General features: G+C 38.4%; 1 protein-coding gene across 2 annotated transcripts in view; it reads left to right on the top strand.

The window, feature by feature from the left end:
- Positions 1 to 24,384, top strand: part of SAMD4A (sterile alpha motif domain containing 4A) — a 152,111-nt gene that overhangs the window by 82,346 nt on the left and 45,381 nt on the right. For both annotated transcript variants that reach the window (XM_026698717.2, XM_026698718.2), the window contains exon 3: positions 4,649 to 5,167. In XM_026698717.2, the coding sequence (XP_026554502.1) occupies positions 4,649 to 5,167 (519 nt within the window). The remainder of the gene's footprint in view (positions 1 to 4,648; positions 5,168 to 24,384) is intronic.

The following is a 24,384-nucleotide window of genomic DNA, read 5'->3' as shown; positions in this document are numbered from 1 at the left end:
TTAGATCAGGGCATACAAAGATGCTATAATGTACACCTTCATCATTTTTTGGCTCTACTTACTAATGATCCCTCATTGTGTTTGGTAGTCAAGGTGTAGTAGGATTCCTGTTCTGATTGACTAGACCTTGGCATTTATTTATTAATCTATGTATAGTTTCACTGCCCAGTGAAAATGATTTTAGCTATCTTACAAAAGTTAATAATTAGCAATAATAAAATTCAGCCACCCATTAAAATTACAAAATCCAGCAACAGAAGGAACAAACTATAGGAAGTCAGCTTAAACTTCAAAGATAAGGCATTATAAACGCTTTATGAAAAAGCCAAATTTGTTACTGATATTAAATGTAACAGGAAACTGGAAAAATGAGTTGAAAATATGAGACAGACTGTTTAATATCTTTAAAATAGTCTGTCGCATATCTTCAACTCATTTTTCAAAGTAACGCAGTTTCAAAGTAACACTGGTCTAATCAGAGTAATCATAAAAAGCAGCTAACCATAGCAAATGCCTTGAATTGGATCTGTGAAAGAATTGACACTTGGGACAGATTTTATAACACAATATATGCAGCAATGATGGAAAACCCATTTGCCCATTCACAATGTTCCATTTTTTTTGACCAACTGGAATTTCTGACTACTTCACAGCTGCCTTATGAAGACTAGGAGATGGAAAGCATTATGAACTGGTATCTTAGCAAGCATTGGTAAACAAGATGTCTACCCATTCTTCTAAATATTAGATGGAATTGCCTTCAATTTAATCCAGAAAAGTATTGTGTTCACATACTAAGAGCCGTAACCAAAACAGTAATACAAAAACATTCCCCTTTTCCATATAAACAATAATTGTCTAAAGCAGGGGTCGCCTACCTTTTGGACTTTTAAATCCAGCGGACCAGAGACCCTGGGAAAATCCCCAAAAAAGTCTGCAGGGAAATTCCCCACCCCGTTTTCCTACCGATAGATCATTATTTATTTAGAGACTTTTGGCTTCATGCAAGGAAAGCAGCAGAAGTCTTTTTATCTCTCCACCAAACTCCACCAGAAATGAGTCTTTGTGAGACTTGTCACGCTGGCGCAGCCTCTTGAAGCAGGATGCCTTGCAGAGTCCCAAAGACTCATTTCTGGTGGAGTTTGGGGGAGAGGAAAAAAGACTGCTGTTCTCCTTGCATGCAGCCAAAAGCAGAAGAAAGAAGTGGAAAGAAGCAGCCTGGTGGCCAGGCCAGGCGCATGGGGTGAGTGGGGCAAGTCCCCCCCTCCCCCCTTTCCCCCCTCCTCTCACTACCTCGTATTGTTCACAGTGCAAGTGACACAAGCCTTGTGTTCCCATGGGCCATGTGGGTGGCGCAGCCTTATGTTCCTGCGCAGCCTGGATTAATTGCTTTGGGGGGTGCTTTAGGGGTGACATTTCTCTGTGGACCCCCAAAATTTTCTCATGGACCATCAGCGGTCCCTGGCCTACTGGTTGGTGACCACTGGTCTAAAAGTTACCTTTTAGTAAAGTTCTTGATTAGCCACAAAAAGTTCTTCTTTCTCTCTCAGCTAGTTGTGCTTTGTATAAATGTCCATCTTTGAAACGTAAGCTGCCTTGGTGGGTTTGAGTCATTTGTTACTTGGAGGTGGCAGATGATAAGAGAGGGTTATGTGGGTTGAGACACTTCAGGCACAAATGTGCCAAAGAAATGAAATTCATGTCATACTTCTCTACTTTGTTTTCTTTCTTTAATAATGACGTATCTTTCAGGAAACCTCCACTTAATGTAGAATCCCTTGCAAAGGCATATGATTGTATCCTCTGAGCCACACTTGGCACCATCTGATTTCAAAATAGGGATGGATATCATCCTGAGACAGTCCCAATATTTCATATTTGCAATGAAGAATGAGTAGACAGATAGGACTCACTCAACATAGCAGTTAGAATCATGAATGGCCTTCAGAAAGCAGAAATGGAAATTTGATTGGATTCCCAACAAAGTTAATTCAAATCATTAAAGGAAAAGGTGATTGAGTCAATCTTTTACCCTTCTTCGGGTTTTTTAAGACGTAAGAGTAAATATTATTCAATGGAATTCTAAAGAGTAAGTCATTCCAGTTTGGGTTGCTGTCTTCACTGTCAAAATACCTTGATTCATAACTGATTTTTTTAATGCTTTAGAATGATGCATTTTATAATAATTAAATACATTTTGCTACTTTAGAAATATACCATGATATCTTGCTTATCTAATGGACGTCTTCCTGACAGTTCAATATTAGTGGCAAGCTTTATCAGGCTAGCCACCAACAATTAATTACACATTTTTAAAAAATCAAATGTATTTCCAGATACGATTTCCTGTCTGGACTGAGTGGAATTCCCCATAGGGCTATCTTTAGATAGAAAAGCAGCCTCAGGTGCTTGAGGTGTTTGGGTGTAATAATAGAATATGATTGTTTTCAAACAATCTTTGTATAAATGCAGATGAAAAGATTTACAAATTCCCACAATGGAAGAATAGATGGTGAAGTTAATAGAACTCGCTGAGATGGTGAAGTTAACTACAGGTAGTTTGGTTAAAGAAAAGACTTTGTGTAACTTTGTTTATTTGTGGAAACTTTTTTGCTAGTAGCTGAAAGAACTGCTATATTAATTTTGAGATTTGAATTGTTTGTGATTATAGAACTACTGTGTAATATTTAATTTTGCATCTAAAATGTATCTTAAATTTGTGAAGAAAATTGGAAGTTACTCTTTTTATTTCTTTCATTTCCTTATCCCTTTCCACCTCCCCTTCCCTAATTTTCCTTCTTAATTCTTTTTTTGTTTTTTATATCTTACCTTTTCTAGAAATTCAATAAAGAAATATAATGCAAAAATTAAAAACTTTGCATAAATGCACCTTTTTATAAGGCAATGAGTAATCATATGGTTGACGTTTTACTTTTCTGTTAAACATATTTTTGCATTTTAAATTAATCAGTTTTCTTTTTCTCCTTCTCTCCCCTCTTGGTAAATTAGAAATTTTAACTGTCCTGCATTCCTGTCACTTGAACTCAAAAACTACTGTAAGCTTTATTTTGAAGGTTATATAGTGCCCAGTTGAGCCTGATCTTTTCCCCCATAGAACTATGATCCTTCCTAAGGTTAATGGACAATGCCATGCATAGCCATTTTTGCCAACCTGGTAGGTGCTTTTAGTACTCTGTTCTTTGCACAAATAATGTATGTAGTCCAGATATGGTGCCTCCCACATATCTAGTGCCAACACATCTGGATTTCCCAGACAACAGGACTAAAGAAGACCGATTTGCAATGTGATGTGAAGTTACATGTTTTTTGTCCCCTCCTGTGACATGTTTATCTTGCAGCAAGATAAATACATATTGCATAGCAATTATAAAATGACCAGTCCCTATCTTCTGCATTTGACCAGGCACATACCACAGCTTTTTCTCCATATAGCAACTTCCATGATCCCAAGTTCTCATGATTGAAAAAATGCCCACAAATGATCAGTTCCACAAAATAACAATATGAGCGTGATGACCTGGGGCGTGGCACAAAGGCAACACAGTCACATAAGTAAGAAGAGTCCCTTTAATGCCTCCAACTTTGCCCCCAATGTTCAGGTTACCTTCGACTGAAGAAAAAACTCTCCCAAGAACAGTCTTTAAATGGAGGAAATTCAGTCCGAAAACAAAGTTCATACAAACTGTAAATAAAAATCCACACAAACCATGCTTCAGTAATTAACTTGACAGGGCAGGAGAAGGAATTGCAGACTTGAAAGACCAACAAAACACACACAGTTGGAAGACGCCAGAAACCAAGATAAGCCTCGACAATAACAGATAACTCACGATTTGCTTCCAACAACTTTGCTTTGCGTAGCTTCCCTTTTTAAACACTGTGTTCACAGCTGCAGCTAATGAAGGGAATCAGGGCCCTTTCCTCCCCCATAAGCCATACAACTCACATTGCTCCCTTCTCCGTTCCTCCCTGCATGCCCAAGGATGAAAAGGGGTTGGTCCTGAGTCTCTCAATTCTCTCTGCCTTGCTCTACCTCTCCCCTGCTCTGCCCAGCCGGACTTTGCCCTTCCCCAGTTTCTTCCACAGCCAATGGAGCCACACTCCCACTCCCTGTCAGCTGCTCGGTCTCCCCCTCAGAATCAGACTCCCGACAAGGGTATGACAATGAGCTCAAGTAGGAAAGTTAACCATTTTGGTGTCTTGGTTCCATTTTAGGATATGTTTATAAGAGGAAGCTACCCAAAGAAGTTGAATCCTAAGTAGGATTATGATTCTAGTTACAAATGGGTATGAATGATATGTATGCATGCTAGCCTGTTTGAAACAACAAGAACAAACATAACGTCTTCCCCAACCACACTTGAATTTTCTTGGAGGTTCTTTGTGATTGAAAAGTTTGCATGCAATCTAAATATTATCCTGCTTTATTGTTGTTTTTATTTTGCATCTTAATTTTCACTGCAGTAGAAGAAAATAAAATGCTTTGATTATGGATCAGATTAATGTCAAAAAGTTATTCATAACCTTTTAATATCTCTGGATTTACTTCTTAGGTTTGTTTCCTGATTTCACAACTGTCTCTTTCTCTTTCCTCTCCATCCCACCTTCCTCTCCCCCCACCCAACAGGATTCATTAACCAATGGCAGCAAGAATCAAAGGACAAAGTGATTTCTCTGTTGCTCACCCACCTGCCTTTGCTGAAGCCAGGGAATATTGAAGGAAAAGTGGAGTACATGAAACTACTTCCCAAAATCCTGGCTCACTCAATTGAACATAACCAACACATAGAGGAGAGCAGGCAACTCCTGTCCTATGCTTTGATCCATCCTGCCACATCCCTGGAGGACAGGAGTGCTCTTGCCATGTGGTTGAACCACTTGGAAGACCGCACATCGGGTATCTTTGGCAGCCAAAACAGAGGCCGGTCTGACTCGGTGGATTATGGGCAGTCACATTACTATCACCAAAGACAGAACTCGGATGATAAACTCAATGGGTGGCAGAGCTCTCGGGACTCTGGCATATGTGTGAATGCCTCCAGCTGGCAAGATAAAAACCTGGGGTGTGAGAATGGCCACCTCCCTCTCTATTCCTCGTCCTCTGTTCCTGCAACTATCAACACGATTGGGACTGGCACAGGCACAAGTAAGTTAGTAATGTTTTTAAAGGTTGATGTTTTGCACTAAGTCACCAGATATGTCCATCTCCAGAATTCAGTATCAGGCACTTCATTTCTAATCCACTCCACTACGACACTGAATAAGAAATTATAGATGCAGAAGAGGTAAAAGTAAGAAACTAGGGGGCAGAAATATTTAATAACTACAGTGGTAATTTTAATGGTGTTTTGCGATGCAAAATAAAACCAGTACAGATCATCCTCAGTTTAAAACCATTCATTTAGCAACTGTTGGTCACATGATCTAAATTCAGGTGTTTGGCAACCAGCATGTATTTACAATAGTTGCAGCATCCCAGAGTTACGTGATTGCCATTTGTGACCTTCCTACCAGCTTCCGGCAAGCAAAGTGAATGGGGAAAATCAGATTCACTTAACTGCGGCAAAAATGATTGTGAAATCAGGTGCAACTCACTGAACAGTTGCCTTGCTGATCAACAAAAATTCTCTTCCCAACTGTGATCGTAAGTCAAGGACCACCTGTAGTGTAATAAAACTTCTCTGTACCTCTGTGAATACCCATCCATGCACATGTGCATGTACACTAAGATACACTGCGTTATGTCTTCTCCATTGTCATATAGGTGTTTTCTCTGCAGTGAATAAGTTCTAAGAAGAGGACAATGTTGAGATAAAATAAAATAATTTAATCAGTAATGTAGAACAGCCAATTGATTTATTATAGCTTCAATTTTATCCATGGTGTGTTAAAAGATTTTCATACAGATTTAATGTACAGAACCCATGATCATCCAAGTGCACCTGAAACAGGACTCAGAACATCCTTCAACACCAGCTGATGTTAGGGCGTCATCATGCATGTCAAGGCATGGCTGCTCATTTCCGACAGTGAGCATTGTCTCTTAACCCTCTGCATCTTTATAGCTGATTATGAAACAGCGTAGACGTGAGAATGGCAAGAAGCCAGTTCAGAATTGCATGTGCAAAAGCAGACAGACAAAACATACAACTGTTACAACAACTTTCCACACATTAAAGCAAGCGGCTACATTAAAAAATGCTTGTGGGAAGGATCAGTTTGACCTCTTGGTCCATGTGTGGGAAACCCACAATTAAAGCAATGGAACTAATTCATAGTTCTTCTTTTGTTCTTTTGCATTCCTTATTTTCCTTTTTTCTTCTTCCTTGTGGAATACATTACATATTTTGTTACTCTAGTTCTGCATTTCTAATCAATTTGTTTTACTATTTACTTGTAGAAGAACAGATACTTCTTACTTAACAAACCAGTTTCATGTAACAGTGTCTGCAGAATGGTGGGACAGGAACTACAAACCATCCTAAATGAAGTTATCTGAACCTCATTCAGTCAGGATTCAGATCTTGTATTAGGCATCACCTTGGGGAAAGTATGAAAGGACTTGAGAAAAGAGTACACAGTTCAGAAACTGAAGCAAGTATTAGAAAGGAACTCAAAGTAATCCTGCCTTGATTTTGTTTACTAAACAGAGAGAAACTTGGACAGGCTTTTAAGATTTTGTTACTATAGTCTACAACAACAACTTCCAGCAGAATTGAGAAGTAGGAGACCCTGTTTTGAAGCAGTTACATTCTGTCTGGAGTGAGTAGTTCAGTTTGGTGATAGGGAAAGGAGAGGTCATCCAGTGACTGGTCACTTGTGCGATACTACAGATAAAACCAATCTGTTTAAGTGGTTTATCCAGAAATGAGATGTTAAACGTGCTTCAGATGTTGAGGTCATATGGGAAAGTGCATAATGTTTTCAATCTATGCTCCATCTCTGTGGAACAGTTTGTTTAAATTATATACCACATTTATATTGCACCACAGTTGTCTGCAGATTCTTGGTGACTTACAACATGAAAAACAAAAATAATAAAAATAAAACTGCGAAAGCCAACGGTAAGGAGTACAGAGTTTACCCATGGAGGTCCACGTGGTACCATTCTTGATGGTACTTAATAATGGGGTTAAAATATAGCTTGTCTGCAGAACTTTTAAGGATGGAATTGGTTAGGAAAATATGGATGCTACATTGGGGTGAGACATTTTATTGTTTTAAGCATTGTCTTTTCAGTATTTTGTAAATCTCTAGAAAACCTTGTAGAGTCATCAGATGTAAGTAAATACTGTAAATAAATAAAATAACATATTCTAACATTCATAATTCAATCTACACCTTCACTTCCCTCTATACATTCAACAACTCCTTAAGACCAGACACTCCATGCAGTTCTCTTACACTCATCACTTTTTTCTCATAGTTCCACTGATACCCAGTACCACCTATTTTTCTTTCATTTCATTTCATTCCATCCATTCATTTGTAATCATTCCTGTTCTTTTGTCCTTGCTTTTCAGTGTTACAACTGTTTTCTTAGTCAGTACGCTATTCAGAGTCAGTGTTGACTTAGCCAGCCTTATAAATCTACTAGGGGAAAACTGTCCACATCTATTGCACTTGCTTTTAGAGGTGCCGTGAAGCCTTTTCAATGGGCAGGTTCTCAACCAGGTGAGCCTGTCCCACCAAAAGCGGATGTGGCTTCCTTCGCACATCGTCTGCTTCTCATTGGGTGCTCCTTTCTCAGTCAGTCTCTGCTTGGTGCACAGTGTTCCATTCAGCTACACTTCTGGCATGAAGCAACCTTTCCCACCGAAAAAGCTGCTATGTAATACCTTTTATTCCCCCTTTGGCCTGAATGTTCTCTCCACGTCGTTCCAACACAAATAGCCCTTGTCCCAGGCCAAGATACTTCCTGACTTGCTACAATGAGACCATTCTGCTCTTACCAGGAGCACAGCTTGCTCTGCTTAACACGTCGCTCTTCTTCAACAAGAGCTTTGCGGAATTTCTGCCCTGCTGGGAAATGTATAAAGTAAGATTTTAAATACAACACATACATTTAGAATCTGAAGATTGTGTATCCGCATGGTGTATACTGTAGATGCATGCTTTTGAAAGGCAGGTAGTCTAAATTTAACCTTTTTATTTAAAGAAGTGTTAGCAGTCTCACTTGCAGATATAAAATGAAAACATACAGATAGAGATCTGCTGTCAGATGAACACCTAGATTCAAATTACTTGTTTGTTTTTTTGCAACCCCCTCAAGATTATGGTGCTAAAATTGTATGCCAACCGCCTACCTGCCTGAGTTCAATTTTCTGCTTCTTTAAAATCATTAGTAAAATAGTGAATGAAGCTATAATAAACTCAAAAACATCATTTTTTAAAACAAATCCTAACACACACACACACACACACACACACACACACCGCAATCGCCTGTTCCAAAAGATACCAGAATAGGTATGGCTGCTGCTGTAGAAATATTACAGCAGTAGCACTTAGACTTACATACCATTTTATAGTGCTTTGCAGCCCTCTCTAAGCAGTTTACAGAGTCAGCATATTTGCCCGCAACAATTTGGGTCCTCATTTTACCCACCTCGGGAGAATGGAAGGCTGAGTCAACCTTGAGCCTAGTGAGATTCAATCTGCCAAATTGCAGGCAACTGGCCACAACAGAAGTAGCCTGTAGTACTGCACTGCACCACTGAGGCTCTAAATATTACCTATTTAGAGGGTGTCAGATTTCATCTAATGCACAAATCTTACTGAACAGTATTTCCTTCACCAATAGCCAGGTTGGCTGAGGCTCTTGGGAGATGTAGTAGCCTGTGAATTGCTCTGGTTTTTGGTCGGATTAAAATCAAAAAGTCAAATATAATATTTATTTGTAAATAAACTTTTCATCCTGTTTTTGAGCCTAAATACAGTCAGATGGGGTGATAATTTAAAAAACACAGTAAGATCAATGTAGTAAAACAATTTGGTATGAAACATACAGATAGAATCACACATTAAAATATCCAGATACTAAACAACAGAATTTCCCAAACAATAGTCCAGTATTCATCCATCTATTCTTCCATCCATCCATCCATTCATTCATTCTATATCCCATCCCTAAAGATCAGGGGTGCCAAACTTGATTTCATTGAGGGCCACATCAGGGTTCTGTTTGACCTTGGGGGTTGGGGGGGGGCGTGGCCACTTTACATCACTCGTGTCGGGGGGCCCTGTGGTGACCCAAGCACTCTGCCAGAGAAAACGGAGTTCAGGAGGGCTGCTCTGTTTTTCTGGCAGAGGGTTGTAGGAGGCTATCGCAGTCAAAAACAGAGCTCGGGTGGGCCACGTGCAACCCTCCTGAGCTCCATTTTCGCTGGCAGAGGGGCTGCAGGAGGCTGTCACAGCTGAAAATGGTGCTTGGGGGGGGCACTGTGGGCAGGTCCTTCACTGTTTCCAGGGCAGCCTCATGGGCCAGATCTAAGCACCCTGCGGGCCAGATCTGTCTCCCAGGCCTTGAGTTTGACACCCCTGCTCTAGGTAATTAACTCTAAAAATCATAATAGCTCTCACAAAATAATAAATTCCTTCCCCCTATGATAGAATTCCCCAACCTCTCTGCTTTCGTGGACCAGCAAATGGGGGGGAGAGGGGATGGTTCCATGCAAGTGGTGGGTAATGCAGGTGCATGCCCTCCATTCATGTGAGTGGTGGGTGAGTGCGCCCGTCTCTCACAGGCTTGTCTACTCACACAAAAGGGGAACGTGCTTGCCCACCACTTCCACAGTTGGGTTCCAATTGGCTCAAGGCCTGGTAGTGGGCTATAGCCCAGAGATTGGGAACTCCTGCTCTGCAGAGTGCATTATATTAATCAAGCAGGAAATAACTAAGACATGAATGTCTGTGACAAGATTCCCCAGTCCTGGAATTGGCATAGTTGGCACACAGGATCTCCCCATGCAAATACTCATACTTGCTCCTTGCTCAGCAAACAGGAACTCTGTATTTAGGAGGACCCATAAACTGGGGATCATCTGAATAGGAGACTATAATTTAGTTCTAGATCAAATGCTAGATTTCTTTGAAATTAATTGGCCCACAATCCTAAAGCCATTCCATCTTGGGAAGATTCATTTAAGTCTCTTCCTTCCCACTCAATCCTGGCAACTTCCAGGCACCAGTTCAGCATTGTAATGCTAGCACTACATTGTGGTCAAAATCTGGGAGGAAGGTAAAGAGTTCCAAGCAAATCAACAAAGTAGGGATCTCTGGGCAGAAATCTCCCTTCCCAACTGGGACTAATCCTTGAAGAAGGAGAACCACTGAAAAATAGTGCTCCTAGTCCAATCTCTTGAAAGTGGCCCAGAAGAACACCATGGTAGGTGGAATCAAAAACTACTGGGAGATCAAGGAGGACCAAGAAAATCGTAATCCTCACAGTTCATTTATAAGATCATAGCTCCAGTGGATCCCTCTTAAATCCATTATGTAAACAAGGAAGATACTCAAATGTTTTAAATAAGGGCAGAGTAAGTAAATAATTTCAGCTATGTTTATTTTGCCTTTGAGATTCTTTTCCAAATTTATCAATGATTTCTCTGAAAGAAAACACTAGTTGAAAACATGTTGAAAGATAGTTTGCCTAACCAGATTTTTTTCAGAGCAGAGCCACAGAGGAGCGATGGTTGAGCTTTAGAGGGTATGTTTTAAGTCACACAGGGCAATGATAACTTCAGGAAGGTTTACAAACATTGTCAATGTGTTCTACAGTGACAATATACAGTAAACCAGAGTGAATAATTGCAATCTTGCAGCTGCCTTTTTAAAAAATTAGATCTATAAGATTTTTGGAACTGAGTACACAATATTATTTCATAATAGAAATAATAGTTTCTATCACGTGTATTTATCCCATCCCATAACTGCATGTTTGTTGGTGACCAATTAATACTTCTATTCCACAGTTAAAGAAAGGCTAGAAAATAAGAAATCAGCACAAAGCCAGCAGTGACCAACAATTATAATTATTGCTGCAACTCCAGGCATTAGTATTAAGCCATTAGGAATGGCAGAAGTTGTTGATCTGCTATGATCATCAAAAAGTGTGCCTTTTCCATATTCCTGTTGCAAGTTGTCCCTCACCGCTGTCCACTTTAAGTCCAGTTTATATGAAAAGACATAAAATTTGCTTGACAGTCATGTTAGCGGGCAATGAATAATCTAAAGCTTCATCAGAATTAATCAAAAATACCATATTATGAAATATTTTGACCTGAACATCACTAGTTGTAAAGGGCAGGTTAGAAAGAAATCTGACCTGCCCTTTACAGAATTCATCAGAAATGCTATATTATGAAATATTTTTATCTGAACAATCACCAGTTGTAAAGGAAGGTCAGTTGTGAGGGTTTCTGCTAATATAATCTTACATCATCTTGTAATGGTTGGTCATCACGTTTAGAGGCAGACAATATATCTGTACCTAATCCCCTTACACAAGCATAAGCAATCAAATGCCAGATTCAGTTGCTACAGAACAAATTCCAGGAATCTTGATTTCCAGGATTGATCAGCCTCCAAAGCAAATATTAAAGGCTGATAGTATTTCCACCACTGCTACTTTTTAATGTAATATTCATAGACCTCACCATGGATTTAGAGTAGCTTCTGTAACCACAACATAACCAATGTACACACACACACACACACACCCCATATGCAGATCACTTGGTCCAAAGAGTCGAGTGGGAAGAGCCTGCAATAAACTTACCTGGAGATGGGAACATGAGAAGATCACAGCTCTAGTTTCCTGAATTGATTTTTGGGTTTTGATGTTCAGTTTGGAGTTGTTTCATCAAAGAGAAATGATATTTCAAACTGAGCTGAGGTGTGGCTCTTTAGTGATGCAGTGTGATGCAAGACTAGAACACTTGTGGCACTTGTGGTATTGTTGGATTTCAATCCCGTCTTTCCTGACCATTGGTCCTTCCGGATGGGGCTGATGGACGTTGGAGTCCACCAATAATGGGAGAGCTAAAATAAAAAAATAAATCAGGCTGGATTTTAGGAACATTTCTCACTACTGTGTGGTGAGCACTAATTGCTTTTCCACCCAGAAATGCTAAAGATCAGACCTAGGACCTTCCTGCAAAATAGGTACTTTGTCACTGAATGAAGGTGCTTCTAAAAAGTCTAGAAGTTACAGAAATTACAGAAACCCCCAAAATAAGTTGCTTTAAAGAAGTGCTATATTCAGGCTTCCACACATTCTGAAATACCTCTTTCAAATCATTTTCAAAGCACGCACTTCCTGCTCAGTATTAACTTCTACACAAGAAAAGATTGCTGATTTGGCACTTCAGTTCCCCTTTGTCCTCTGTGAAAGTTGTTGAACAGATTGCCATGAAAACTGGTGGATTTTTCTTCCACACTATTTTGTTTGCTTGTTTATTATATTTGTATAAGTAACTCAAGGTAGCAAACATGTCTAATACTCCTTCCTTCTCCTACTTTCCATGCAGCAACAAACCTGTGAGATGGGTTGAGTTGAATGAGTGATTGGCCCAGCGTCCTCCAAAATGGCTTTCATGCCTAAGGCGGGACTAGAACTCACAGTCTCATGGTTTCCAGCCTGGTGCCTTAACTGGGTATCCTTATATTGTCTCTGTCAGAAAGTACAAAGATGCTGAGCTGTCACAGAACAATTTGGCAACTGGCAGTCTGAATTCTCTGCAGTTTTGCAGGGTTCTCCATGTTTTTTCCCCTCTTTGCCTAATATTGTCTGATGCTTAGCCTTGCTGATTATTTGCAAACAGCTAACTGCTTGTCAGCATTTGGAGCAGAAGAGCCTCCGTGGTGCAGTGGTTAGAGTGCAGTACTGCAAACTACTTCTGCTGACTGCCGGCTGACTGCAATTTGGCAGTTCAAATCCCACCAGGGTCAAGGTTGACTCAGCCTTCTGAGGTGGGTAAAATGGGGACCAGATATGTTTGGGGGTAATATGCTGACTCTAAACCGCTTAGAGAGGGCTGTAAAGCACTATGGAGCGGTATATAAATCTAAGTGCTAATTGCTATATCGGGTGGATGATTATTTTTTTAAGCACTGAAATATGTGTGTGATATATATATGTATGTATGTATGTATGTATGTTAAGTTTTTGCGGGTACTTACATGTATGTTATTCAGCTTTGTTTGGGTATTTTCCCACGTCATTATAGTTATGCTTTTAAAGTTGTAGCAACCTTTCGGCAGAATCTCATCTGCCATCATCAGGCTTCTGTATTGTGTTTGTCTGTGAGTCAGGCTTTTACAGTGTTGTGTATAGTTGTGCTGTAAAAGTCTGACTCACAGACGAACACAATACAGAAGCCTGATGATGGCAGATGAGATTCTGCCGAAACATTGCTACAACTTTAAAAACACAACTATAATGAGGTGGGGAAATACCCAAACAAAGCTGAATAACATACATAAGTACATACATACATACATACATACATACATACATTAACATAGAGGTTGGTACCACCTAGTACAGTCAAAAGGCAATCTTCTACAATTTTTAAGGAAAAAATGTGATTTCAACAATCTTCCAAATCTTTTTCTCTATTTAGTTACTGAATACATTTATTTATATGCTGCCTGATCAATGTGCAGCTCTGGGTGGCTAACAGTAAACATAACAATGTAATGATTAAAGAACAAGTAAAAACACACAAAAAAAAGACTTTGTCCATTTGAAGCAAGACCCAGTGGACAATGTCATGACAACAAAATCAGGCTAACCTATTAGCTGGGCCCAATCTCAGGGCAAGGTCAGATCTCTGATACTTTAGGGAAAGCTGGCAGAAACAGGGCCGTCTGAATCTCTATGCAGTCTATCGAGCAAGTGCTACAACAGAGAAGTCATACTTCCTGGGTTCTGTTAGATCACATTTAATAGAAGGCACCTGGAACATATCTATCTTGTCAGACCTCATGGGACAAGGAAAGATAATTGGAGATAATTTGACACACAGATACCTGCCCCTGTACCATGAAGGCTTGATAGGTGGTAGCTAGCACCTTGAATTGCATTCAGAAGGTCTCTGAGAGCCAGTGTAGTTATGTGGTACAGATGGAATTGGCATGCCCGTAACTACCCACCACATCACATTCTGGACCAGATGTATCATCAGAATGATCTTCAAGAGCAGCCCCATGTAGAACAGATTGCAGTAGTCCTATGGAAAATGACCAAAGCATGAGTGAGAATGATCAGGGCCTCCTGGTCTAGGAATGGATACAATTGATGCACAAAATGGAGTTCTACAAAGACCCTCCTAGCTGCAACTGCCACCTGCTGGTCAAGTAGGAGCTGAGAGTCTTCGGGGACCACAACATTGTGCAAAACTCTGTCTGCAAAGCTCTAGCCCTTTCAGATCCAAAGAAGCCAAGTCTTAAGCAAATCCCAAACCCCATAGCTATTCAGTCTTGCCTTGTCTCCCCCCTCTCCCCATCCAGCCTTCTAGAGCCTTCACACAGTAAGAATACACCTTGACACATCACCTGGCTAGCCTCAAGTAGACTTGTATAAATGGACACCATGCTGATAGCTGACCACCCGTATAATCTTACTCCGTGACTCATGTAGATGTTAAAAAAGAGCAGGGAAAGGGTAAAGCTCTGAGGAACTCCACACATAAGAAAGACTGTTTTTGACAACTGATTTTGTGTTTCTGAAATAGCAGAACTGAAATTTGTGGCCAGAGAAAACTGGTCTTTTACAATGTTAGTAATTACTGTCCTCTCTCTGCCAAAACTCACGGTGACTGACTGTACCCGCCTGTGAACTAAATTGTTGGGACTTTCATATGTCATATTTCATATATTGTATAATTCATATATATTTCATATATAAGGCATTAAGAGTTGTAAACCTAATCCTGCGTAGCTTTTTCTCCGGTAATATCACTCTACTAACTAGACTAGTGCATACAAAACATTTGCTAGACCAATACTTGAATACAGCTCATCAGTCTGGAACCCATATTATATAGCTTATATTAATACAATTGAGAAAGCCCAGAAATATTTCACAAGAGTTCTCCACTCCTCTATTCGTTGCAGAATACCTTATGCCACCAGACTTGAAATTTTAGACCTAGAAAACCTAGAACTATGCTACTTTCGGTTCAATCTTAGTATATAAAATTATATATTGCAATGTCCTACCTGTCGATGAATATTTCAGCTTTAACCACAACAATACAAGAGCACACAATAGATACAAACTTATTGCAGGAAATACGACTTCAGAAACAGAGTGGTCAATGTCTGGAATATTCTACCTGACTCTGTGGTTTCTTCCCCAAACCCTAAAAACTTTAACCTTAGAATGTCTACTGTTGACCTCACCCCTTTCCTAAGAAGTCTGATGGTGGCGTGCATAAGTGCACCAACGTGCCTACCGTCCCTGTCCTATTGTTTCTTTTTTTTTTCTTATTCGTATCCATTTCATGTATTCATAACCATGTTTATACTTATACCTGTTATCTGATAATCGTTTGACAAAATAAAATAAATAAAAAATAAAATAAATATGTGGAATTTTAAATTTGCCTGCCAGACTTTCTCAGCAATCGGTATTTCTTCCTTGATTACTTAGTTCAAAAACAATGTTGTCCTTTGATATTTCTTGCTTTCCCTTTTTAGCACACACAGCTGAAGTACAATAATTTCAGCTGAGTAACTCTCCTTTCCATATGCACATTTCCTAGTGTTGCCACATATAATTTGAAGAAGGTGGAATTTGCTTTATTTGATAGTTCAGAAATAAAAATAAATCAGCCAAAACAGAGTTTAAAGAACAGAATAACAAGAGAAACAGGGTGAGTGAATATTTTATCAGTCTTAAATTATTTCAAGACTATCAATTCAGGGATGCAGTGATCTTGTGAGATGGGTGCATACAAAACACTAAACCTAGATTAAGAAAGCACAGCTGCTGTGTTCAAGTAACCTGATGTGCCCAGATAAAATATATTATGGTTTAATGTAATATATTTTGATAATATAACATATCAAGTTAATAGTTTGGTTTTCACAATTACCAACTACCAACTATCCAAGTACATTTTATCTAATCAAGTATTTTTTGTGAGCTATAATTGGACTCACAAAACTGGGATATTCCCCATATATTTGCATTGTGCAGTATTGAACATCTCTGTGTACTTGTATGTACATGCTTACCAATGCATATGTTTCTGTATTTACTAATCTCTCTTTGTCAAAAATGCTGGTAAGTTTGACTATATAATTTCATAAGTATATATAGATAGTCCTTGATTTACAACCATTCATTTTGTGACCAAAGTTATAATGGCACTGAAATGACTTGGAACTATTTTTCACAGGACTGTTGCAGCATCTCCATTCTCACATGATCAAAATTCAGCTGACTCATATTTATGACAGTTGCAGTTTCCCGGGGTCATATGATCACCTTTTGTGAGCTTCTGACAAGCAAAGTCAATGGGGAAGCCAGTTTCACTTAACAAATACGTTACTAACTGAAAAACTGCAGATATCTACTTAATAACTGTGCCATGAAAGATTGTAAAATGCTGTAAAACTCACTTAGCAATTGTTTCAGCAGTTGAAATTTTGGACTCAGTTGTCATAAGAATCACCTTGTGGTTGATATAGGCAGGAAATAAATTTAATAATATAAATAAAAATACAATTAAAAGAAGGTTGGTGTCTGTATGGCTTCTGCAATGAACTATATTTGTGGTGTTTCCATAAGAATGATAAGCCAAATTCCAAATGTTAAAATCAGAAAGTGTGTCAGTAACCTTGACTAATTAGGTAGAACACATAACACTTGATTTAAAACTCTTCTATTGGAGTAAATGGTTGATGAGCTGAAGGTCTGGACCAGGTTGGCAGTATTGAATAAGAACTATTGTTGTTAGCCTTGAATTTACAAGTTCAATCTTACCTTAAAATTGCCTGCATTCTGGTTCAATTCAAAGTGGCATTTGTGTGTGTATGTGTTGATCATAACAAGTAGAAAGGTGGAGTCATTAATACAATTGCAAACGTTTTGTATTCGCCAAATTCCTCAAGGGTGTGGAGAGGAAGCAAGTGTGCAAGTAACTCAACACAATTCTTGCCTGCTTTATCGCTGCCTCTTCCATGGCCAGTGGACTTATTAACTATAATCCTCTTTATTTCTTTTTTCTTCATCATCCTCTTCCTTCTTCTCTTCTTCCTCCTCTAAATGAAGATCATCTCAGAGTATCAACATCTGGGGAAACCCCATTTTAACAATAGAAGAAGAGATTTGAACTGCCTCTGCAAGAGACTGGTGATGATTTAACTATCATGAGGACATAAATACCATTATTAAGGTGTCTTATAACTAAAATTAGAGGCACATGATGAGGGAGCCAAGAATAAGTTTGCAAATAGTTGATATGAGAAGAAAGATACTAAGATTTTTTTAAAAAAATACAAGCTTTAAAATATATTTGGTAACACTTCAAACTTAAACATAGGTTCAGGTTTTCATGTATTTATACAATTTAATGTGCTCTCTGAGTTGAGCAACTGAAGGATTTCCTTAAAACTGCCAATAGAATTCCCAACTATTCTTATAAATATGTAGATCTTTATTGTTAGTATCACTGAATTTATTAGTAGGATAAGCTTGTAAATACTGCCTTTTCTACCATTTAATTGCTTCGTCTGTTATTTCATTTTATTTTAGCTTTGTGGTGGCAGCAACCATCTGTTCACACAGAGAATGTGCTAATATCTGCAATGAAAAGATGTATACACAGAAAGAACCAGTATTACACTAAATATCTTGGCTACTCAGCTAATTGTAATTTCGTAGAATGATTTTGCTGATCAGATTTCCATTAAAGAGAGACGTTCTGCATGAGCTCTAAAGTATCTCTGTGGTTTTTACTCACCACATCACTGGTAGAGGCCTAAATCAATTTTCTCTAATCCATTGCTGCCTGTATTTTTGGGATTAAGGGGTGGGTGAATTACCATATGTGAGCAACAAAATCTAAATGACAGCAAGGGGCCTTGTGTTTTCTTTCTCTTTGCTGCCATCAAGTGCTCATCCACTTTTTTTACAGCCCGAAAATCCATTCAGCTCACATATAAATGAATATTAATTCAGTTTGGCATTTTCAACCTGGAACAGGGCAATTCATCATGGCAATCTTCCATTTTCACCCCAGTCCCTTAGACATCACTTTCAAGCAAGCCTTTATCTGTCTTTAATGCTACAATCTCAGAATGATGAAAATAAGCCATATTAGTCAAATTCTCTTCCAGAAGTATTTAAGAGTTTTTGAAAAGTTGAAAGAGCATTTAAAAAGTGCCTCTCTTCATGATCCTTGGAGTTACCAAAAAAAATCTCCTTTTTCCTACAGAAGAAAAATAAATCTGCCAGTGCCCTTCCCATCATATTTGTAATACATGTGTGAATTTTGCAGTTGCAAAAACTAAAAAAAAATGAAAGCAATTGTTAAGGAGGAAGCCACCCTGCAGTGAAGGCGCCATTCCTTCTCTTTCTGTTAAAAAGTCTTTATTGGCTCTAGTACAGTGGTGGGATTCAAAAATTTTTTACTACCGGTTCTGTGGGCGTGACTTGGTGGGCATGGTGTGGCTTGGTAGGCGTGGCTTGGTGGGTATGGCAGGGGAAGGATATTATAAAATCTCCATTCCCTCCCCACTCCTGGGGGAAGTTTACTGCAAAATCCTCATTCCCCACCCCACTAACCTGCTTTCCAGCTCCGTTCGCCTGTGTAGGGCAACAAAAGAAGACCCAGCCGATCAGCTGGGACTTGGGAGGCAGAGAATAGATGGGAGAATAGTCAGAGGTGGTATTTGCCAGTTCTCCAAACTACTCAAAATTTCCGCTACCAGAATTGGTCAGAACCCGCAGAATACCACTTCTGTTCTAGTACCAAAAACATAGCATGGGAGCCTTTTTGCAGCCATTTTTCAGTGGTCATAGATTGCAAAATTGAGCTTTTGTGAGAGGGTAATGGCTTGTTTAGAGGCTCAAAAGTGGCCAGCGGGCAAAAATTTGTTACACATGGGCTATTTAAGCAGAACAAAATCAAACCCAGAAGTTCTTTTAACAGAGTTAGTTGACTAAAAGTATTAAGATTGTCTGTACTCCTTTTCCAACAGTGGTTTGGAGAAGCAGCAGATACCAAGAAAATACAGTAACTGGGAGGATGGACAGTCAAGAGCAAAGCTAATTATAAACACAGATTGCCAACAAGCCCCAATATTTTGGGGGGAGGGGAACAGAACATCTACCCTTCTAGTAGGTATAGAGGGTGGTCTTGAAGGAAAGAGCAGAGATCCATTACCAGAGAGCAACGATCAAACAAAAGAGGTTTGAAGCCAGGCAAAGAAAGTGATTCATGAAAACCATCTTTGCAGTGCATGTCCTACCTCTTAATCCATGTAAAGATTAAAGAGGAAGGGAAACACCTTCAGACTTGCAATATTGTAATGATATGTGGGAATTTATTTACCTATTTAGCATGTGGCATACAATGCCAGGAAAATCTACAAACGCTAGACAATCCACAAATGCTAGACACAGGAAGACATGATAGCAGTGTCCCAATATTTGAGGGGCTGCCACAGAGAGGAAGGGGATCAAGCTATTTTCCAAAGCATCTGAAGGCCTAACAAGGAATAGTGGATGGAAACTGAACAAGGAGAGATTCAACCTGGAAATAAGGAGAAACTTTCTGACAGTGAAAACAATTGATCAGTAGAATAGCTTGCCTTCGGAAGTTGTGGGAGCTTCATCACTGGAGGTTTTCAAGAAGAAATTGGACTGCCATCTGTCAGAAATGGTGGGGTGGGGTTGGACTAGATGACCTACAAGGTCCTTTCCAACTGATCTGTATCTAACACAGTCCTGACAGCCTAAATTGCTAATTCATTCCATTCAGCACTTGCGTGCCTATGTAGGAATGACCTTGAGAGGTGCAACAATGAGACAAGACCAAGGGAGCAATCAAGGCCACTTAGTCCACAATAGGAATATGGGGGCAGGGCAACAAGCTCAGAAGAGACCTTCCCTAGTTTTGGGACTATGAAGGGGACGGAGGGAGAAAAGTACTTGCAAATTTGCAAGATTCTGTTAATGTAACCTTAAAATGAAGAGTTAAATAAAGAATACGTTCAACTGGTCAGGTTTCCTCATTGGTCTACCTCATAAAGCTGACGAAGATTGATACCTGCCATATGAGGTAGACTAGGAAAGAGACACTTTTTAGATCTAAAGCTACTTTTATTAGAACAGCTATAGTAAAAGAATCTTGCAAGTCTGGTGTGTTTCCTTTCCTCCCTGCTGTCTTCAGGAGGACTTCTTGAGATGATTCCTCAAATTACTTCTTGGCCGCAGCTCAACCCTTATTTATGTAATCAATTCCTTGGCATTGGACTCTTCCTTTGTTCAAGGCCATCCTCTATACAGTACTCACTATAACTATTGCTCTTGTTTCTGATAGACATTTAGCCAGAAAAATAATTATCCTTTCGTCAAGTCCAGAGCCAATTCCCAAATATTACAAAGATTGCACATAGAGGGGCTATCAGTTTTCATTTCCAATATATGACTTGTCAAATTATGCATTGTAGTTTACCAGCAGTGGAAAGATAGAATATAATAGAATATACAGTAAAGTATCGAGGGCGGAGCTGGCGTCGCGACGATACGGCATGCAATCTTGGTGGTCTGAGATCGCTGCCGATATCTTTGCTCCTGGACGGTCCTATCGGATCTAAACCGTCCCGAAGAGACAGTGAGAGTGAAGAGCACATCCTGTTGATCCCAGGGATACCGCAAAGTCCCTGGTACATCCAGGAGAAGCTCTTCTTGCCAGCGGCAAAGAGGCAGCCATTAAAGCTGCTGAAATTGGGACAGCTCCGAAACGGAAGAGAACAGAAAGAGAGAGTGTGCCGGTTTGGTGAGAACTTTTTCTTTATTCTAAGATCTGAAAGGACACCCTAAGGAAAAGAAAGAATCTGTAAAAGTTTTGACAGAAGTGATTAAGCGGCGATTTTAAACAGGAATGTCAAAGTAATGTTTGTTTTTTTTCATTGCTGGATTTTCTATACACAATCTTATATTTTGAAACTGGACTGGTTTTTTCTTTTACATCTATTTTTTTCTCCTTTTTGATTTTGTAATATTTTAGGCTAGAGGCTCCCTTTTAGTTATTTCTTTTTTTTAATATCTTTTTCTCTTTTTTTATTAATTCTTATTATATCTTGCTTGGAAAAGGAGGGGGAAAGTGAGAGCAAAGAAACTTTGTAACACTGCCAACTAGAGGCTTGAAAATATTCTATTTCCCCTGTGACCAGACAAAGCTGAGAAAGAAAGAACTGAGACTTTTTTTCAAGGACATTGCTATTTGATAAGATAGAGGGAAGAGCATGGGAGAGTGTTATTGCAGGTGCTCTTCTGGGTTTCTATCAACAGCTGGAGTCTGGCGTTGAAACCTAGGGGGAAAAAGGGTGATAAGTTTTTGGAGAAGAGAGTTATAATAAGAGCCTTGGATAATTAAACAAAGTGCAGTGTGCTCTTTTTACTTTTTCTAAGTTGTGCTATCCCTCCTCACCAGTTTTATTGTATTTCATTTTATCTTTTTTTTTTCTTGTAATAACTATTTGGATTTTTGGCTTTGTTGGAGCTTGTCTTTGTTTTTCTTTTTTTCTTTGGAAGTCCAATCTCTACGCTTGCTTTTTATTTTAAAGGGAAAGCCTTAGTATTAATGTTTCCTTTTTTTTAAGGGAATAGCCTTTTTTTCTCCTTTCCTGGTATATTTGTTTTTTCATCTACCTTTCTGGTTTATTTTTATGCACTCTTTTCTATTTGAAACCTTCAATTAAGGTGTTGAAGAACCTGAAGAATTTTTCCTTTTCCTTTTTTTTCTTTCTTTTTTTTTCCAAGCCTTTTTCTTTATCTAACTACTGATTGGATTAAGGTATACAAGAACCTGAAGAAATTTTGTCCTCCCTTTTTTTTTCTTTCCTTTTTCTTAGTCATTATTATTTGGCTTCTTTTTTCTACTATTTTTATTTCGAACTATAATTGGTCATTTCACAATTGGATTAAGGTTTAGAAGAACCTGAAGATTTTGAATTGCTTAAAATGAGTAGGAAATTTACAGCTACTGGTTCTTCAACTTCTACTTCTTCCTCTCCACCATCTGGAGGACAACGTTCAATACAGACAATGTTAAAGCAAGAAAAAGAACAAGAAAAAGTGACTCTGCAGATGGTTATGCAAGGAATTCAAAATATTCAAGCAAGATCAGAGAATATTGAAAAGAAAATAGAGAACATTGAACAAAGAACAGAGAACATTGAACAAAGAACAGGGAAAACCAATGAAAAAGTGGAGAACATCCAACAAATGATGTTGAAGTATGATGAGAGATTCCAAAAAATTGAAGAAGATAAACAAAGAGATAAGAAGATTGGAGATATTGATAATAGATTAATGGTGGTTGAACAAGTTAAAAGTGGTATGTTGAGATGGGAGATGGATAGATCAGAATTCTATCTTAGATTCCAAAACGTAGAGGAAGAAAAAGGACAAAACTTAGCTGAGATAATGATCGGAATACTGGCTGAAGCTTTGGAAATTACCCAAGAGAAGATGATGGATGGAATAGATGAGGTTTATTGAGTTTTCACAAGATATGCGTTGAGAAATAGCTTACCAAGAGAAGTTCACATTAGATTTACAAAGAAAGCCATTAAAACGCAAATATTGCAAGTGGCAAAAGAGAAAACATTGAGATATAAAGACAAGGAGATTGTGATCTTGAAACAAATACCCCGAAGAGTGAGAGATGAACAGAAAATACCGATTCCTGACTAAAATGCTACTTTAAAAAGAGGTGAATTATAGATGGCTGATTCCAGAAGGTTTAATGTTCACATGGCAAGAACAGAGACATAGAATTGATTCAATTGAGAAAGCGGAATTATTTCATACAGAATTTTTTGGAGGGAAAGAGGAAGAGGCAGAAAAAGAGATCTCACCAATTGAATTCCAAGAGGATTGCCAAATGGTGATTGAAAAAGAAGAAGGTGCAGTAGGTGGAAAGGTGGAAGCCAAAGAACAACGTGAACTAAGATCTATGAGAGCTGCTAAACCTAACTACAAAATATAACCATGGAAGAGAAAAAAACTGATTCCAATTAATATAAATGGACTTAACTCAGCCGTTAAAAGAAGGAAAACCTTTCATAAATTAGAGAAATTAAAATTTGATATAATTTGTCTACAAGAAGTACATATTAAAAAACAATATGAACAATTGTTGATAAAGCCAAAACTAGGGAAAATATTTACTTCCTTGACCCAATGTAAGAAAAGAGCAGTAGTTTTATATATTAAAGAGACCATCCCAGCAAAATTATACCGATGATGATGGAAGAATACTAATGGTGGAAATAATGGACAATAATACAGAAACACTCCTGATTGCAATCTATGCCCCGAATGACAAACAAGAAGAATTCTATAAAAAATTACATATGAAAATAATTGAACTGGACTATGCTAATATAGTTATGATGGTAGATTTTAATGGAATTGTAGACAATAAATTGGACTATACAGCTCAGAAAACAATAAAGCAAAATAGAAAGACCCTCCCTAAATCTTTTTTTTAAATGGTAGATGAAATAAACTTAAAAGATACATGGAGAGAAAGAAATGCTAAAACTAAACAATACACGTTCTATTCAAATAGACACTTATCATGGTCCAGAATAGATATGATATGGATTTCAACAGAATTAATAACTAATATTCAAGAAATAAATATTGAAACAAGTACTTGGGCAGATCACAATCCAATGACAATTAAATGGAAAGGACAAAAAAGAAGGTCTAGATGTAAGTTAAATAATACTATATTAAAGGAAGAAGGCTTCACACAGTGGATGGAGAAAGAATTGGCTTTTTTCTTTAGAGAAAACAAAAAAGAAGATACATCAATTCAGAATGTATGGGATACAATGAAGGCATATGTTAGAGGCTTGATAATAGACTATACAAGGAAAAGAAATACTATGAAAAGATTAGCCTCTAAGGCTTTAGAGGATGAGTATAAAAGATTTGAAAAAGAGCTACAGAAAATGCCACAGAAAAAGGACATCAAGCTAAAAATGGATATAGTTAAACATAAAATGGGTCAAATAGAAAAAGAAGAATTAGCACAGAAAATTAGAGGTGCTAAACAGAACTACTTTGAAGACGCAAACAAACCAGGTAGATGGTTAGCATACTAATTG

Source organism: Pseudonaja textilis, chromosome 1 (assembly GCF_049901715.1).
Source record: "Pseudonaja textilis isolate UNSWEBS1 chromosome 1, rPseTex1.2, whole genome shotgun sequence".
NCBI lineage: Eukaryota > Metazoa > Chordata > Lepidosauria > Squamata > Elapidae > Pseudonaja > Pseudonaja textilis.
The sequence above is the reverse complement of the archived record's forward strand: the minus strand, read 5'-3'. Positions and strand labels throughout refer to the sequence as shown.